This window comes from Schistocerca gregaria, chromosome 8 (genome assembly GCF_023897955.1).
Source record: "Schistocerca gregaria isolate iqSchGreg1 chromosome 8, iqSchGreg1.2, whole genome shotgun sequence".
Classification (NCBI taxonomy): domain Eukaryota; kingdom Metazoa; phylum Arthropoda; class Insecta; order Orthoptera; family Acrididae; genus Schistocerca; species Schistocerca gregaria.
Window position 1 is genome coordinate 128,254,361 of NC_064927.1, and position 20,004 is coordinate 128,274,364.

At 36.8% G+C, this 20,004-nt stretch overlaps 1 protein-coding gene across 2 annotated transcripts in view; it reads left to right on the forward strand.

Moving 5' to 3' along the window:
• The window catches only part of LOC126284100 (uncharacterized), a 305,109-nt gene that overhangs the window by 80,531 nt on the left and 204,574 nt on the right, over positions 1–20,004 (forward strand). For both annotated transcript variants that reach the window (XM_049982752.1, XM_049982753.1), the window contains exons 2-5: positions 5,710–5,756; positions 6,425–6,594; positions 7,318–7,478; positions 19,122–19,281. In XM_049982752.1, coding sequence (XP_049838709.1) covers positions 5,710–5,756; positions 6,425–6,594; positions 7,318–7,478; positions 19,122–19,281 — 538 coding nt within the window. The remainder of the gene's footprint in view (positions 1–5,709; positions 5,757–6,424; positions 6,595–7,317; positions 7,479–19,121; positions 19,282–20,004) is intronic.

Below are 20,004 nucleotides of genomic sequence, written 5' to 3' on the forward strand. Positions count from 1 at the left end.
AAGTTAAATTGATCTGATCATGTAAATGATATTTGCAAAAAGCAGTCTGCTACTATATATGCCCTAAGAAAAGTGACACCTTTTTATAAGATTATCACTCTGAGGCAAATATATTTTGCACTATTTGAATCCCATCTAAGCTATGGGATAGAAGTATGGGGGTCCAGCAGTAAAGGTAATATAAGTGTACTTGTCATACAGAAGAAGACACTTAGAATAATGGGAAAGAATCACAGAAAACTACTGAATTGTTTCCACCCTAATATCTCCAAACTGCCCTTTACAGAACTAAAAAAGAATGTAAAATTATGGCTACTAAACAATCCTGGTATTCAATAGATGAGCTTCTAGATTTAGCACACATGTATGATAGACGACTTTCTGTCTAAAAGTATATGAATTTCAGATCTTAGACTGTGTCACAAACTGTAAGTGTATGAATCTCAGACCTGAAGACTGTGCCACAAACTAAATTTCTTAATCTATGTTTTGCAATAGCAAATTGTTTGTATGTATGTCCATATATCTAACATTGTTCTCTCAAATAAATTCAGAAAAATTTGTATAGATAATAATACCAGGCAAGAATATGTAACTTAGTTAGCAAGGCTCTGACTTATCCAGAAGACTGGAACAAAAACAAAATTTAATCAGCTGATATTGGATCAAAAATAAATAAATCATCATGTTATCTCAGAGAAAGACTAGTCTTTCACACAATAGTCCCGTTCCTATCTTAACATTTCCTCCGATATAAAGTATTGTGGAGTAATTTAGTGTAGATATCAGTAAATACCATCTGAGCAAACAGATTTGCAGTGCATGTAACAACATTGTAGCCTGACAAAAGCAGTCTTTAATTTGCTCAAATGCGTATTGCATCTGCAGAGTCTGTTGAATGTCTCATTTGCTTGACATCTGTTTGCCTTCTAATGCTTTCATCCATGATGCTTGGATCACAGCTACATGATGTTGCTGGTTGTGATAAAAATTAACCGTGTCAAAGAATCAGTGTAATTCTTGAAATTTCCATTGGCATGCTAGGTGATTATTGATCTCAGTCCATTGTATTGCAGGCTGTATGCCTTCACAGCTAACTGATTGACAAAGGAAGGTAACTATTGATGTCACAGTTGATATTTGTCATCATTTGACTAAGAGATCAACTTTACAGAAGGCATCAAAACTAGTTTGAGATGCTTGTTGTGTTCATGTTGGAAGCAGAGAAGACTAAAATATCATCTAAGAAGGTGTACCAAAAGGAAAACATGAAAAGAACATAATCTGTGAGCCTTGATTAGTCTATACTGTATTTTTGAGCCCACATCACATATAAAGGTCCAAAAGGGGTGATAATAGCCATCTTTAGTACGACCTCTTGGTTCTTGGGAATCTACAAATAAGCCTTTCTACAATGCTGCACACTGAACACAGAGACACAAGCTAAATTTTGAGGTAGGTCCTGCATATTTTGAACTGTACAATTGTTCAGGATAGTGCAGGAGTTGAGAGCCAGATAGTCACTGCACAGTATGTATATATCATCCTTCTCAGGTACAAGATAAGTGGTTGGGCCCCAACGACTATCTGACTGCCTGACCATACCACTTTGTAATAATTACTTTACAGCCAACTTGGCCACGTGAAGTTTATCCAGAGCTAATCCAAGCACCTTATGCCAGACTGGAGAGTCTGACACGGTGTTAATTTTTTTGAACTGTTCCATTGTGGATAGCACTTAGTCTGTAATGCACACATGAATGTGTTGGTGTTGGAAGGACATAAACAGTAAGCTCATAGGTGCCTAAAGAAGGATACACTGGATTGACCTGAATCAGTATTGCTGTGTCTGACTGTTGACAGCTGCCCCACACTTTCTGTCTCATTCAAGGTGATAATATTGTGATGATAAGATTGTTCTCTAGTAAGATGCTCCAAGTATGCATGAGCAATTGTGAACTCATTCATAGGTGCTTTGATTTCATCACATATAGAGGGACTAAAAGGCTGTGGAATCCCTACAAATTCTACTTTATTTGGACCTTTACGAATCTGAATATAACCTAAAACCTTTTGCTCCAACAAAGTTAAAAAAGCCACACTAATTAAAACACAAATAAATAACAAAATAAAATTTAAAATAAACATAAATAAATCATAAAGTATCAATACTATTTGTAGAAAAAATCTACAAAAATGAATTCTAAATTCAACACATTATTTTGTCAAAATAAGAAATTAATTAATATTAATCAATATAATAAAAAATGTTTTGACCATATGGTCCTTTCATACTAATATGGGTTAATAGTTTTAGGATAGAAACAACCTGGCTCATGCTGTTCTGAACTCAAATCATCTAATAATTTAAAGGTCGAACAGACCTAATCATTGGGCTCCTGTTTGGTCCAAAGTTATACTTTCTGATTGTATATTAATTGCTGTTCTAATAAAGTTTACTGCACCAAGAATTGATGGTACACCTGCTAAGTGTAGGGAAAAAATGGCTAAATCTACAGATGGACCCCCATGTTCAATAGCTCCTGCTAGAGGGGGTAAACTGTCCATCCTGTACCAGCACCGTAATCTACTATAGAAGATGTGTGCGAAGTATTTCTTGTTCGATATCAAGGTAGCACTGAGTGAGTTCTAATATCGACGATCCTGCCACAAGTCTTGAAGCATTTGTTGATCTTGTCTGTGTGTGTTGGAGACATCAAAGCAATTGAGATGTGTGCCGCTAGATTGTTTTTAATTATTTTATTTTATTTTATTTATCTCTCTCTCTCTCTCTTTTCTTTTTTTTTTCAGTCAAGTTCAATCAGTATTGAAGATATGATACATGAATTCAAATTGGAATCCCTGGAGGGAAGACAATGCTCTTTTTGCCAGGCACTATTGCAGTAGGGAATCAGTATTTGAGGCCAACTATAGAACTATTCTACTGCTGCCACAGTACATGTTGCATGAAGATAAGATGCGAGAGATTAGAGCTAACACAGAGGCTTTTAGATAGATTTTTTCCCTTGCTCTGTTTGGGAGTGGAACAGGAAAAAAATTGATTAGTAGCAGTATAAGGTACCCTCTGCCTTGCACCATAGAGTGGTGTGGGCTATGCGTGAAGGTGTACATGTGGAAGAGTTCCATGTGCCAAATCAGGTGACAGATGAAAATGTTTTAGAAAGTTAGTCACCTGTATGGGTTCCTTGAAGTCAGTAACGAAAAATTGCCATGGAAGCATGTCTTCTAAACTCAAGCCCAAAGTTTGTAATGTGTTTCAATATGTTGCAGTATTTCAACTGTTTGCCAAATGTAGTTGGAAGGCAGATAAAATTTTTTTTGGCAGTGGTGGCTCACACCATGTGCTACTCACTTCAGACCCAGTATCAATAAGAAAGTATTGGTTGTGGGTATGATTCAGGATATAGAGTCAACCACCCACACATGTACTGCTTTATGTTAAGTAGGCAGGTGATCAGTAGTAGTGCAATGATCTCTGCCTATTGCATTTCATTCTTCCCATTTGGGTGACCACAAGGTACTGTGCAGTTACCTCTCTTATCACTGATGTGTGTGTGAAACCTAAAAAAGTGTGGCACCATCTTTCTGTCCATGTGGGCAGTGTTGTCATCAGCTAGCCAATTGTTTATTTGGACAAGTTGGAGGTCACTGCCCTGGTGGTATGAGTGACATACCACTGCACCACCCATTGCATCATTTTACCTGACTGAAATGAAGATAGTCATTGTTGTCCACTCGATTAATGCACTGTCAATGTTGTCATGCAGCTAGACATCTTTCTAATAACTCCTGCTTATGCAAGAGCATTACTAGTTGTAAATGAGAAGGTAACATCTAACCACCGTTTCTACAGGATCAGGCATGAGTGTGATGCTGTTTAATGTTCAAAGGCATCACCAGAGATGGAAGGGTGTTTCAGTGCATAAATGTTTATCATAAATAACTTGGCATAACTGCTGTTCTGGCATTCTGCTGAGGCATTGATGAAGCATTGTTTTTGCCATGTCATATTTGCTGATAGCCAGGGTTGACCAAACAGTCACCAATAATGTCAGTGTGCTTGATAATGTGACGAACTTGAAACTATCATCAGAAAAGCCATGGTATAGAGAATGCAATCAGGAATGGCAAACCACACAGTTGGCTGCTCAGGGCAGAAGGGTGGAACTTTGGTTTGTGGACTGAGATGAATGGTACTGTTGGTGTGCATTTGGTATCACAGCTTGTCAGAGAGCAACAATATATGAGTTCTTTTGAGCTGTCATGACTTGGAAGGAAATCCTGCAGAAGTGTTTGTGTCCCAGCTGGATAGCCTCCACATGGTGGTGCAAATTGTATCAGCAGAATTGTACACAATGTGGTAGGTGTGACAGAATCAAGCAAAATTACACTGTGTTGTCCATGTTGAGCAACAGCTTGTTGGTAAGCAAATGTGTTGCATTTGTTACCAAAGTCAACCAAAAGATCAGTAGTCAGTGCACATTGTTTGAATGCAGGTTGGTACTGTCAACACTACTGGAAATGCACCCAAGAAAGTATTATTTTTGCATTACACAAAAGACAAAAGTTGTTCCTTTTGATATGAAGTACTAAACTGAACACTATATAAGTCACTGTCTTGTGTTAATACTTCTTTGGCACTAAAGTTTTGACATCATTTGATTGTTGTGACATGTAAAATAAAAAAATGCACGTAGGTCTAGTTGTGGAGAGACCCTGGGTGAGAATGCTCCAGATAAAATGACTGAGACTACAAACTCATAATAGTATGCTTCATTCCTTGGCAGAAATAAGTAAAATATGTACACATACTACAGAAGCTCGGAACAAACTAACTACCAAAGATAATACTGCAGTACCACAGCACCACTGACCAGAAAGATTTCCCCATGTTAGCTGACACAATCACTGCTGAGTCACTACAGACAAATAAGTTATTATAGGGGTTCCAGGTATTATGGTGTACTAGAAACTGTTTTAATTGCTCTAGTGGGTGTTCCATTCCACCAGTTGAATTATTTCCTTATTTTTTGTAATGTTATACTACTTCTTCTATATTCATAGCTGAAATTCCTCTAAATCTAGTTACACCTTCACTGTTATCCTGATTGAAGCTGAGAAGATGGACGTTGCATTGGTAACCACTTGCATCAACATCTGATTTAAATACATTTATAAGAAATTGTTGAAACAGTATGATATTTCTGAAGGATTTACTGTGAATTTGTCACCTAAATTGAATTTTTGAGATTTGTAGACTGCCAGCTGTGGCATCAAGTTCAGGCCTTATGACTGATCACATTGCCTTTCATTAATTTTTTTGGTTCAGAATAAATTTTTTGTGTTAATTTCTTTTTCTGCCTTTACCACCATTCTAAATTAGGTTTTATGCTGTTTTACATAGTTAATAAAATATATGTTTGTATTACTTCCCAGTTAACTGAGTAACTGTCTTTCTTTAGCATTTGACATTTTTACATTGGCAGTTATCCACTTTAATTTGCTTGTCATTTTTATAGTACATTTAAAATGCATCACAATGGTGTGTTGGTCTAATGTCATTCAGAACATAGATGACTGAACTGAACAATCTTGTTGAAAAGAAATGTTGTTAGTATTTAATATTTTAGAATTCAGAGTTCTCCAAAAATTACCAACATTGTTAATAATGTCTCTCAATAATTTCAGGTTTCAGAAGGAGGCAGTGTTTCACATCAATGGAAAGAAGTATCAAGGTAGGTGCATCAGTCGACATAAAAAATTTGTAGCTAAGAGGTGATTGTACATATGAATGATATACATACTGATGACAGGTAGTTCGTAACATGCTGATGACATTCTATTTGCAATTATTATTGTGTGACCACACAACTTCAACTGGAAATTAATATTCAGAGCTAGAAATTTTGTGTTTGCTCTGTAGTCTACTGAGGTACCATCTAAATGTAATGCATCAATTTCCTCTTCAAACTAAAATTCATTGCATTTATTTTCTTCATAATGGCTATTATTGGAGGAAGGAGTAATGGGGCACAGGTTGTGAAACATCTACTGAAGCTGAGCACATTATCCTTAGTGAAATGTTATACCAACAGGAGATTCACTTCGCTCTTGGTGATATCACCATTTCCAGTTTTGTATGTATCTTATGATCATTCCATTTCTCGGCTATTTGGCATGCTGATATCTTTATCCCTCTCACTATCAGTAATTGAACCAGTTCCTTCCATTGTTGTATGGGACAGTTTACTGCAATACTGAAAATTATTATTATTATTATTACTATTATTATTATTATTATTATTATTATTATTAGAATAGATTGTATTATGAATGGCTGATTTTGTATACTCTACTCCTAAGCAAGAAACTAGAAAATGAAAATCATAATTTAATTTTACAGTGGACAACACAGTTCCTGTGGGTACCTCATTGAACACTTACATAAGAAATTATGCCAACCTCAAAGGAACTAAAGCAATGTGCCATGAAGGAGGCTGTGGAACATGTATTGTTATGGTTACAAAGAAACATCCTGTCAGCAAAAAAGTGGAATCATTTGCGGTCAATTCTGTAAGTTTGCTATATAAAAAAGTTGTAGAATTAATGAATGCTTATGTTTGTACACTAGTTGTGCAGAAAAATGTCTTATGGTTTGTATATGATATTCCAGTTGTATACAGCCAAACTCAAAGAGGTAATAGAGGGGACCAAAATAAACAACTGTTATCAGAGGAGGTGCGTCTGTAAAAGCAGATGTAATGTTTAATTGACAGAGAGAGGGAAACAAAGGTTAAACCCAATTAAATTTAGTTATTTTCATTTTTATGTGGTGTATTGGTTCAAACAACTTATTACCAATGTTCATGTAAACCACACATCATTGAGCCACACGTCACTGTCACTGACATTTTGTTACATTTCCAGTCATTATGATTGGTGTGGAAAGTTGACAGATTGGATGTTCATGGTCATGGTCCAGTATACGTGTCCAGAAAAATGAGCAGTCACACCATAGATCAAACAGCTCATACATTTTGATTTGTTGCTTCAAAACGATGTCTGTAATATCCTCACTGAGCCAAAAGCTCTTGATGGTGATGCTTGTTGTAATGACTAATGCTTCCTCATTATTGGCAATACCCATTAGCATGTGTACATGAACATATTTTAATGACAATAATGGTTTGTTTTGGTCTCCTTCATTACCTCTTAGATCTGTACAAAATGTTCTGGTGAACAATTCACTATTACTTTTGGATCACCAAAATACATGATTTTATGGTTATCTTACAGTGTTTGATGCCAGTATTTTCATGCCACAACTGTAGAATAACAACAGTTGAAGGAATTGGCAATAAAAAAATGGGGTATAATTTAGTGCAAAAGACACTTGCTGCTTTCAATGGTACACAGTGTGGGTACTGTTCTCCTGGAATGGTTATGAACATGTACAGGTATGTTTAATTTTTTTCAGAGTTTTCTAATACCTTATTTTTTATATACTTCAACATCAGAGATGAGGTTTTCTATTTGCATATTTCTTCATCCCTTTGTTAACATAGAATGGTGTGAGGGAAACTCACTATGAGTATAGTATTTCACTGATTCTTGCTCTCCATTCATAGTGAACAGTTACAAAAAGGGAAGCATAGAAATTATTTCAGAGCTAAGTCACAACCAGTACAGACAGATAAAGAGAGAGGTAAAACACAGATTGTTTTATCAGTGTGCGACTAATGGAAAATCACTGCTTGTGAAACTGAAAGTAAGATTCCCAGTAGCTCCTTTTTTACAAACATTAAACTTCTGTATGAAGATGTTTGGCAGTTAATGCTCTTGACATTTATTTCCTTCTTGGTGTTGAATATGTACCTTTCTTCACTAAGAACGTTTATGACCTTGTTAATGTTATTCTTAGAAGTGTCATATTTGAGTAATATACAAAAAATCATGAGGAGGAAATCCATGACTTAAAATTTTAAACCTTTTTTCTGATTTCAAATCAGACAGTATCTAGACCAGTGCTTCACAACTTACTGATTTACAGTGTGGGCACTTGTGCCTGCTCAGCCTGCTGCTAGTGAGCAGAGAAGTTGCAGCATGGTGGAGACTAAGGGGAACTGTGCACACAATCTGTGGTCAAGCAATCACAGCAGATGCAACAGCTGTGAAATTGGAAAGGGTCAGTGGAGCTGCCTAAGTTGGAATGGCCAGGCAGCATTGTGTAACAGCACCAATGTCTTCACATTCACAGTCAGCTTGTAAAACTTTATACAGAGTTTGTCATGACACAGTTAGACATTTTCATCAAATGCATAAACAGTGAACTTGAGGTGGAGAAGCTACTGGTACTGGACTTGGCAATAGCAATGAAGAATATTCTTACAGCATTCAAGATGCTGGAGATGTAAATGAATCAGGACTTGTAGTGCAACTGAATCATAAGAGGAAAAACCCTTCCAGCACTCAGTGAAATCAAAGGTGTTGTGTACATGAGTCACCAGGAGAAAGTATATGCACATGATGACACATTGAAAAAAAAATTAGTGCAATGCATACAGTTAATAATATTGCAGATCATGGACTTTAATAGCAATAATTAGAAACTTTTCTTGAAGATATTGATTGGACTCTGCTCTATTACAGTAAAATTCAAAGGTGTAGTAGGGTAGTAGGGGCTTATTGTTAAATTGACCTGTTTTTGTCATTTGGATGAGATAATTGTGGAAATTAGTAATGCCTATGCACTTGATCTTAATTGGTCTCATGGAAAAGCAGCCTTGCATTCCCTACCAATTCAACCAGCCATCCAAATGACTTAACATTTCACTTCAGGGTAAAGATTTGTTGAAAGCACATTTCATAAACCCTGTGCAAGTATACAAAATGAAATTTCCTCTGCATCAAGAATCAGTTTGACAAAGAATATGCAGTTAATTTTCCAAATTGTCTTGATTGAAGGACTCTGGTATTAACAGCTTCTGAATTATATCCATCTTTCTTGTGTAATCTTTAGGAAGATTTCCAGTTTTGACAGCACTACAGAGTGATTTTCATTTGTTTTCCTCTCCATATTTACCTTGATACCATTCACTGTGATCTGCTGCTTGAAATAACTGATCTGTCATTTGACAGGGAATATAATGACAATTTCAGTAACAAGAGGAACATTGTAGATTTCTACTAACATTTCCCCCAAGACTGATTACATAAAATGGCTGCAGTTGTTAATGTCAAAGCTGCATTCCACCCACGATTTCACCAATGAGTAATGATAATATGCATTTGCAAAACTGATTTGTAGACCATAGCCCAACCTGCATGCTACACTTGCAGTACACACAAATGCTCTCATAAAAAGAAAAGAAGAGCAAGGATGGGCAAACTGATTAAAATTCATTACATGTGAAATGTCTGATTGCCCTGTACTGAGACAGTGGGAGGGGGGGTATGATGCTTGCTGAGACATTAATACTGATCTCAATCTCTCTTTTAACTTTTCTAAAAACTCTGAAATAATCAAATAATATGCATGGACTCCTTTTATAATCAAATCTGAGGAGTAGCGATAAAGTTGTAATTATGGACTTAAAAAAAAAAAAAAAAAAATCAAGCCCCGACCATGAAACTTGGTGTTGGTGTTAGTCCTACTCTACATATTCACCCTTCATTGTGACTGTCTTTAACAGTGACTGATAATGTGGAGATATTGGTTTGCTGTTCAGGAAACTTTCCACCTCAGCACTTACTTTGTTGTCATTATGGAAATGTCAGCCAACCAATGCTTTTCTAATCTGAGGAAAGAAGAAGATGTCACTTGCTCTCATGTCAGGAGAATACAGATGACAAGACAAAATTTCATTTCTGAAAGAAACAGCCTGTCTGAGTGTGTCTTGTGGTAATGAGCTGGAGTATTGAGATAAAGAAGAAGCACACCTCTAAACAGCTTTTGAAACTGCTTCGCCTTGATAGCCTGCCATAACATCATCATGAGATTTTGGTACTCTATCAGTTTGGCCCTTAGGATAATCTGTTAGTCCCACACTAGGACAGTTCCAAAAAAGACTGAGCATCATACTGTCAGGCGATACTCGGGCATTCACCTTTTTAGACTATTAAAGGAGTCATCCAAATGAGCCTGACATTGTCCTCATTTCTACTACTGCCTTGGTTCAGCATCCTTTTTTTATGAGTGTGAGCATTCCCAGAAACCAGATGGTGGTGACATTATTGCCATGTTGAAAATGCCATATAGGATGGATGGAAACTATTCCATGACTGATTTTCACATATTCTCTGTTGTCTCATTTGTAATACACTGATCTTTGGGCATTAGGAATTCTTGTCAGATGTAGGAGATATAAATGTAAAGAAAGTACATATTTTGTTTACTGTCATTCTGTTATGTCATAGGAGACCATATTCTGGGTTAACTCATCAAACTGAGCAAACGTTTTTAGAGTGCAAAAACATGTAATAAGACTCATTTGTGGTGTAAATTCAAGAACATCATGTAGAAACCTGTTCAAAAAACTGAGTGTTCTAACCACTGCTTCCCAGTGTATTTATTCTTCAATGAAATTTATTGCAAACAATATGTCTGTTTCCAACCAGTAGCTCAATACATATTATCAATACTAGGAATAAGAACAATCAACATAAAGACATAAAATCACTTACCTTGGTCCAAAAGGGGTCCAGTATTCATGAACCCATATTTTCAGTAATTTTTCAGCATCCACCAAAAACTTGGTTTCAGATCAAGCAAAGTTTAAACTGAGTTTGAAAGTTTTTTTGGTAAACAGCTCTTTCTACTCCATAGATGAATAGATTCATAGAGACTGACAGACCACCTTAAATAAAAATGTCTGTTAAATTTCAGTTTTGAAAACACTTTGTCACAAGTCAAGATTAGGTAGCTTGTGTATGATAAATTTATTCAAAGTACATAACTATGTTTCATTCTGACAGTGCATTAATTCTGTGAATATTAGCAATTCCAGCTTATTGTAATGTTTTTTTTTTTTTTTTGTGTGTTATACTTTCTGATGTCTTCCATATCCATGAGAATGATCTCATTTTTGGATCTGTGGAATGAAAACTGAATCTGATGTCACCTACTCTAAACTAAATGTGGTCTTATTGGAGGTGGCGTGGCATTTCCTTCCTTTTGCTCTTACACTGCCTTACCCAGACAGCTATTGGGGACCTACTGAAGTTTCCAAAACATAGCTTAACTTGGCATTTTCACCTTAGGAAACTTTACCATAGAATGAAGAAATGAAAAGTGACAGGTAAAATTCCAAGAATGAAATCAATCCTGAGACCTTTCAAACCACAGCCAGGCAGTTTCCCATTGACAAATGAGCTACACAGTTTCCAGCTGGAAATTCTGAAATATTTTATGATATGAGCTGAGAAAACTACAGTTGTCTGGGAATAACTGTGTTCTGTTTGATCACTCTGGGACATGGCTGATTGGAACTACAACATATGAAAAATTGCTTCACTTTATTACAAGGTTGATAAAAAAGATTCACTTAACTGTATACTCTCTATTGCCAGGGGACTGAGTCAAACATTTACAACTGTCTTTGTAGAGCAACACATCACTTGATGCACACAATTACAAACTCTTCTCTTGAAGTAAAAGGTCAGCATTTGCAGAAGAAGAGTTCTAATAGAGACTTGAATAGCACTGGTGTGTAACTAGGTGGCTTTGACTGCTTCTTCAGAGGTCACAAACTAGGACAGCGTGAGTCCATTCTTGGCCCTATATGAACATCCATGTGATAGCAGTGTGGTGCTGAGAGGAACACCTCCCATCCTTCATTGCAGATTTCAGTGAGTCATTGTTGATGTCTGTGGTATTAATGCACATTGCCAACTTTGGTATGGCATCATGATCTTCAGATGATACCATACTTTTCTATAGATGTTGTTGAGGTAGGATAAAGTGTGTGGGAGGTAAGGTAAATTTTTTTTATTTGGTGATAATTTTATTAACTCTTTGTCTGCTGCAGCCACAGTTGCTACTTGTCATCTTAAGGATGTCTAATCTGGCTACATGAACTGTGTGTATGTAGATAAGCTGCTATCATGTGCTGAATTATACAATTGCCCTGCTCACCCTGCTGAATATTTCTGGAGCCCTATGAGTGATGACTCTAGTTATTCAGTTTATGTCACTGCCAAGACAAACTAAATGGAAACACTGTAAAAATTATTGCAATAATGAATTCTTGGCACTAAGATTCCACAGATGCAGCTTATTGTAATATTAAAACCACAGAGATATTAAAATTGCATTTTCACCAAGAAATACATATTTATCAGCATAATTTTACATAATGTTAGTAGGCTCTGACGGCACTGATATTGTGTTTCCAATTCATTTCAGATGATCACTGTCCCTTCATTGCCACCACATAATGAAACCTGTTAGTCTGCAGATATTCCTCACCGTAGTAACTCCAGAAATCAATTAAACAAAAGAATAGACTCATATTCAACAGTAACAGGGTTGACATTCTTACCGAGCCATACTGATATACTCTTTTTTTCTATGGTTTCCAAAATCACACAAGGCCAATCCTGGGTGGCTCATTTGAAAGCCATGTGGCGTATGTCCTTTCCCATTTTTTTGACCAGTTTGGAAATGTGCTCAATCTTCAATCACCTTGCACCCAGTGGAATATTTTGTATGAAAACAGTATATGGCAATCTAAAAAGCAATGAGAAATCAAGGAAAAAGTCTTTCTGATAAAAATCTCCTCAAATGACTATAATCTTGACTCAGCTACATACAAATTTTTCATCCCATGAAAGAAAGAGGGGTTAAATGCTGTAAGCATTCCAATGTGGGGGTATGTGTTTCCTCATTTTATGCAAATTGTTACTGCTAAGTAAGGTAAATACCAGTAATGAAAATTTTTACTGCTAAGTAAGGTAAATAAGGAAACAGTTCCAATGACAACAGATGTATTCTTGCTATTTTGATTGCTCTTTCTCTAACTTGTGTACTATCTGGCTGAAACACTAACTTCTTCTTTGTCAGTCTTTTCATTTATTTTGTAAGCTGTATACTGAAATGTTCCCTGAATGATGCACAGTCAGAATTATGTCTGTGTCAACTATTTGCTCATGGAAAATCCATCTGAGAAAGGGTCTGTACCTTCTTTGTTGAAATTTCAGAGGCATGTATACATGATTTTGATATTCACATGGACTCAAGACTGTCTTATACAGTTCAGATCTCTTTCATCATATAAATTGATACAAGAAGTTGAAATATTCTGCTACATTATTTTTTGGTCAAAACTTGAGAACTGTGGCATGCAGCAAATGCAGAATTTTTTATGTTGAAAGTTTTTGTGAGGAGGTTAGTGCAATTGTTGAATTGTGTCACTAGTAATATCTACCATCTTGTGCACACTTATTTTGTGTTTTTTGTTGCGGATTTCCATTAATAACTTGTTGTTCCTAAAGTAATATGAGTAAAAACCATTATTCTAATGACTGAATTAGTGTTTTGTCCACTTGTAACTACAAATTACAGGACTCAGTTATGTTAATGTTTCACAGACACTACATATTTTTCCAGCAGAAAACCTAGTAAACTTTGGAGAGGTCCTGAGTGTGCTCTACAGAATTCACAAAAGGAACTTTGAAAGACTTACTGTTATGCATCATAATTTTAGAAGACTAAATAACAAATTTAACTAACTTCCTATTTGTTTACTTGATGTAGAATGTCAAAAAAAAAAGCTGGTGTATTATGTCTTTCTTATTACCATAGAAATACAGGACTCCTTAAGTTAAACATAGAGAACTATAAATTGACAACCCATTTCAGTAGGGAAAATAAGAGGAAAGGAAGAGTTGTCATGCATGCAAAAATTAAATCCAGTTCAAATGTATTAATACCAGTAGTTTCTCCTTAGAACAACAACTGAAACGCATTGTTTGTGAATTGCTGCTTTCAAATGGGTCATTCATAATTAGTTCAGTATTTTATTTTTATTTATATACACATTCCATAAATTTTTATGCAAGTGAGACACTAGGAGCGGAACAACTTACGGAATATATAGATGTGGATTACATAGTATAGTTCATCTACAAAAACAGTTGCAGGGGAATTGAAAACATAAAACTAGAACAAAACAGAAGAAAAGTGAAAAGAAGACAACAAGACTGCAGGGTTTAGCACATACTTTGAAGTACATGACAAAAACACATTTAAATATATGCATAAAAAGTTTATATGTCTGTGTTAAAAAATCCATGTAATAAATAACAAGTTCTATCAAGTAATTACTTCTGTATTTTAATTTTAAATAATGTACTGTTACTATGTAGGCTTTTGATGTTATTTGGCAATACTGGAATACTGTACAACTTCCTGTACCTGTGTTAGGTTTTTGAGAATCAGTGGAGGTCAACCTCCTTTTGTGTATTATGGTCATTGAGTACCACTTGACACTACAATGGCACATTGATTTTATGCTAGTCACAAAAGAGTGGCAGAAGTAACAGCACTCTGAGGATACAAATCTGCTTTGCTTTAAATGCATGCTGTAACAGTTGTGTATGTTAGTTACCTTTGAGACTGGAGGTGGTAAAATGGAAATGAGTGGTTGGCGTCATTGGCTGGAAGGCTCCTTGCAGGGCAGGTTGTTATCTTTGGTACAGGTCTTATTACATTTGACACCACATTGGATGACCTGCACACCAGATGGGGATGAAATGATGATGAAGACAACCCAACATGTAGTCCCTGAGTGAAGAAAATCCCGAACAAGCAAGGAATCAAACTCGGGCGTTGGGACGGGAATCTGTTATGCTGACCACTCAGCTATTGGGAGCTGATGTTAGTCAAGAATGCCTTTAATGCAACAAAGACACCATCATCAACACCTAAGTGAGTTTGAATGAAGTCATGTAACAGGGCTATGAGAAGTGGGATGTTGCTTCTGTGATACTTCAGAAAGACTTGACAGGAATGCAGCCACTGTACATGATTGCTGGCAGCAGTGGTCACAACAATGTATGGTAATAAGAAGGCTGACCTCCAGATGGCCATGTGGCACTGCTGAGAGGGAAGACCATCACGACTCTGGTGCATCATAACGCATCCGCACAGCAATTTGAGCAGCCATTGGCACCACAGTGCTGCAACGAATTGTTATAGGTTGGTTACTTCAATGACAGCTCAAAGCTACCTACCATGTAGCAAGCATTCTACTGACTGCAAACCTCCACCGTTTGTGACATCAGTGGTGTCAAACAAGAGCTCATTGGAGAGTAGGGTGGAAGTATGTTGTGTTTTCTGATAAAAGCTGGGTCTCCTCAGTGGCACTTATTGCCACGTGTTGATTAGGAGGAGGTCAGTTGAGGGCCTGCCACTAAGCTGTCTGCCTGCTAGACATGCTTGAACTACACCTGGAGTTATGACCTGGGATGCGATTTCATATGACACCAGGAGTTCTCTTGTGGCTTTCTCATGCACCTTGAAGGAAAATTTGTACAGCAATCTGGTGATTTGACCAGCTGTGCTGCCATGCATGAGCAGTATTCCAGGAGAGTTTTCAAACAGGATAATATTTTTAAACTGGAACACATCAGGCAATACTGACCTTACGACTTATCTTAGAAGAAAGATTAAGGAAAGGCAAACCAACATTTCTAACATTTGTAGACTTAGAGGAAGCTTTTGACAATGTTGACTGGAATACTCTGTTTCAGATTCTGAAGGTGGCAGGGGTAAAATACAGGGAGCGAAAGGCTATTTACAATTTGTACAGAAACCAGATGGCAGTTATAAGAGTCGAGGGGTATGAAAGGGAAGCAGTGGTTGGGAAGGGAGTGAGACAGGGCTGTAGCCTCTCCCCAATGTTATTCAATCTGTATATTGAGCAAGCAGTAAAGTAAATGAAAGAAAAATTCAGAGTAGGTATTAAAATCCATGGAGAAGAAATAAAAACTTTGAGGTTCGCCAATGACATTGTAATTCTGTCACAGCAAGGGACTTGGAAGAGCAGTTGAGTGGAATGGACAGTGTCTTGAGAGGAGCATATAAGATGAACATCAACAAAATCAAAACGAGGATAATGGAATGTAGTCGAATTAAGTCGGGTGACGCTGAGGGAAATAGATTAGGAAATGAGACACTTAAAGTAGTAAAGGAGTTTAGCTATTTGGGGAGCAAAATAACTGTTGATGGTCGAAGTAGAGAGAATATAAAATGTAGACTGGCAATGGCAAGGAAAGCGTTTCTGAAGAAGAGAAATTCGAGTACAGATTGAAGTCTCAGGAAGTCATTTCTGAAAGTATTCGTATGGAGTGTAGCCGTGTATGGACGTGAAACTTGGACGATAAATAGTTTAGACAAGAAGAGAATAGAAGCTATCGATATGTGGTGCTACAGAAGAATGCTGAAGATTAGATGGGTAGATCACATAACTAATGAGGAAGTATTGAATAGGATTAGGGAGAAGAGAAGTTTGTGGCAAAACTTGACCAGAAGAAGGGATCGGTTGGTAGGACATGTTCTGAGGCATCGAGGGATCACCAATTTAGTATTGGAGGGCAGCGTGGAGGGTAAAAATCGTAGAGGGAGGCCAAGAGATGACTACACTAAGCAGATTCAGAAGGATGTAGGTTGCAGTAGGTACTGGGAGATGCAGAAGCTTGCACAGGATAGAGTAGCATGGAGAGCTGCATCAAACCAGTCTCGGGACTGAAGACCACAACATCAACAACAATGTTTTTAAACATGCAAAAGCTCACCCATGTGCAGCTGTTGTAACCCAACATGATCTACAGAGTGTCAACATGTTGCCTTGGTGTTCTTGATCACCACATCTGTCTCCAGTCGAGGACATTGTGACATCATTGGAAGATAACTCCGGTATCGTCCACAAACAACATTAACTGCCCCTGTACTGAATGACCAAGTGTAACACACATGGAACTCCATCTTACAAACTGACATCCAGTACCTGTACAACACAATGCATGCACATTTTCGTGCTTGCGTTCAACATTCTGGTGGTTACATTGGTTGTTAATGTGCCAGTATTTCATATTTGCAATGGCTTATCTTTCATTGTTACTGGCTTACGTATGCTATCTAGATGAATGTATTCCCAAAATTTCATTACTCTACATTAATTATTTCTTGGTGTTGTGATTTTTATTAGTCATCACCCTCTAATTTCTTATGTGTTTATATCAATTAGAACATGATTGTGACCTTGACACTGATATCTTGTATATCATTGTATATCTTTTCTATGCTCTTAAACTTTTGCCTCATATATAATATCTGTCTTTGATGACAAAAATGTCAATAAATTAATTTTTTCCCTTTTCATTCATTAATGTCTAATGGTATTGTACTCTAAGGCAATTTTTCATGGAGGAAAAATGTGTTTGTAGCACAGAAGAATGTAGTAATGACAATAAGTGGTGTACAGTTTAGAACTCTTATAAACAGCTCTTTAAACAGTTAAGCATACTGACAACAGCATTACACTACATTTACTTTCTTGTAATGGATGGTTTCACAGCCATTACATTAGTGATGAGCACATAAGGGTCAGGATGTCAACAAACAACTAAAACAGTGTTGACAAACCATATATTCATTAATCAGAATACAGTAGTGTGTGTGACATCAATCCAGACAGCTAGTGAACTCAGGGCATTGTTAGTGCATGGCTGCTGAGGTAAGTGCTGCTCATCAGATGGCTCACACCTGCAGGCTGGTGACAGTGAAGGAAGTAGGAGCACCAGCACCAATGACGCTGCAAGGCCACTGACCCCTACGAGCCAACTCGGTGAGTCACCCACACAGTGCAGTGGCCACTATCATTCTTGGGAATAGATGAACAGGGTGATTATGAAAATGATGAAGATTGCATGCAGAAGGAGCAGCGTCCAGTGGTGGAGTCTGCCCACACAATCAGTGCAGACAGCACTGCGCAAGTGGGATTGGATGAGCAGCTGCAGAGTACCAAGTTCCCAGTGTTTGAAACTTCATGTCCACAGGGCTATGACTAGCAATGTCTAAATCCAAAGGAGAATACATGCAGACCCAAGGAACTCATCAAACCGTAGACACAAAGACTGCAGGTCATCATAGGTCCCATATTGTAGCTGGATGCCAGGAGACTGAAATACCTCTAGCTGAAAATGAGAATTACTTATACGATCCTGGCTAATGCTTGTTTTGCTACAGAAATGGTTTCTTTCACTCAAGTCATAACAGAATCTCAGCTTGAACATGAGGTAAACAGACTGTCCACATCACAGAAACTCTGTCCTTATGCTGAGTCAGTACTTCTGTTACTGTGGCCACTAAGCTTAGTGACAGTGGAAATAACTGCCACATCTCCAGAGTCACAGTTCCTGCCAAATAGCACATCCTACTGAGTAACTTGCTCAGTTGGCTTGTCTGGATTTGTGCATCAACTGAGGGCAATGTCTTAATTTTCCTCTGCCATTACATGCACATTATTTTACAGTACAATACTCTTATGAAGTTTGCTATCAACACTCAATCACACTTTCAAAACAACGGTAATATTCATAAATATAATACTAGAAGGAGACATGATTTACACTATCCAACACTCAGCTGTGTGTAACATAGAAGGAAGTGGGTATTCAGCTGTAACAAAACTCTGACCACCTGCTGAGTGATGTCAGATTTTAATGAATATTAGAATAGCACAAACTGAAGTCATCTCTGGTTGACAGCTCTGTCTGCTCCATAAAAGGATTTCTGAATTGTAGTAGTAGTATGATGTTTGTGTATGTGTGTGTGTGTTTTTTGTTTTCAAGAGAATGAGAGACATGGAATTTAATAACAGAGCTACATATAAAATACTATATGCATGTCTGCATGCATTTACTTAAAAAAAAAAATGGTCAGAATGTTGCCACATTTTCCTCTGAGAAGATGTTGGTTTATTATAGTTGTATAACTGTCTTGTTCCATATCATAGGGAGATGCCTTGATTATGATCCATGGAACATGCAGAGAACTAACAAATTTATCCTCATGTGTTTTCATAGTATTACGTGAACAGTCTGTTGCAGAGGGGAAAAGACATTTCAATGGCAGATGTTGAAAACTCTTTTGGTGGAAATATTTGCCGCTGCACTGGGTATCGCCCAATACTTGATGCATTTAAGTCTCTTTCCTCTGATGCTTCAACAGAACTTAAAGGCAAATATCCAGATATTGAGGTATATTAACATATTTCTCTAGCTCATAGCTAACTTGTTATTTTAAGTACTTTGTCATACCTAGTGCTTTCCTTAACAAAAATATTATTATTTCCAGGTTCCAGGTATCAAGATACCTTTTGCAAATATTCTTAGGCTTTAAAAAGTGTCATTATAATACATTACACAAATTTCTTTAGAAAGATTTAATGTCAGTTTAAAACACCTTGCAAATGGGTGGATTCCATGTAGTAATGCAAGTTCTCTTACTCTCATGCCGTATACTCTGCTGATGCACATTCATTACCAAGCTGCACTATTACATCTGTTAGAGTTATGATTATGCAAGCAGCAGAAAATTATGAAAACCACATTGTCTTTCACACTTATATAATACAAAAAAAATCATAAAATTTCATACTGAGAAAGAACTATTATTACTCTGAAAAAGTCCATGCAGTTACATTACGTGATGAAATGGAGATGTACTTATTAATCTGTGAAGGAGCAGATTCCACAAGAATTCAATTTGGATAATTCTGTGAAATAAGTTAGCTAACCACATGGGGCACATTAAAAAATTATTTAAGAAGGTCTGCAATAACATACTAAAACTAGAAATGTTTTTATACCATTCATAGTACCTTAGTGACAGTACTTCAGCTGTATTTCATAAATATATTACAATTTAGGCAATCTGTTGTTAAATATTTAATAATATATTTTGTGATGTGTTACATCCAG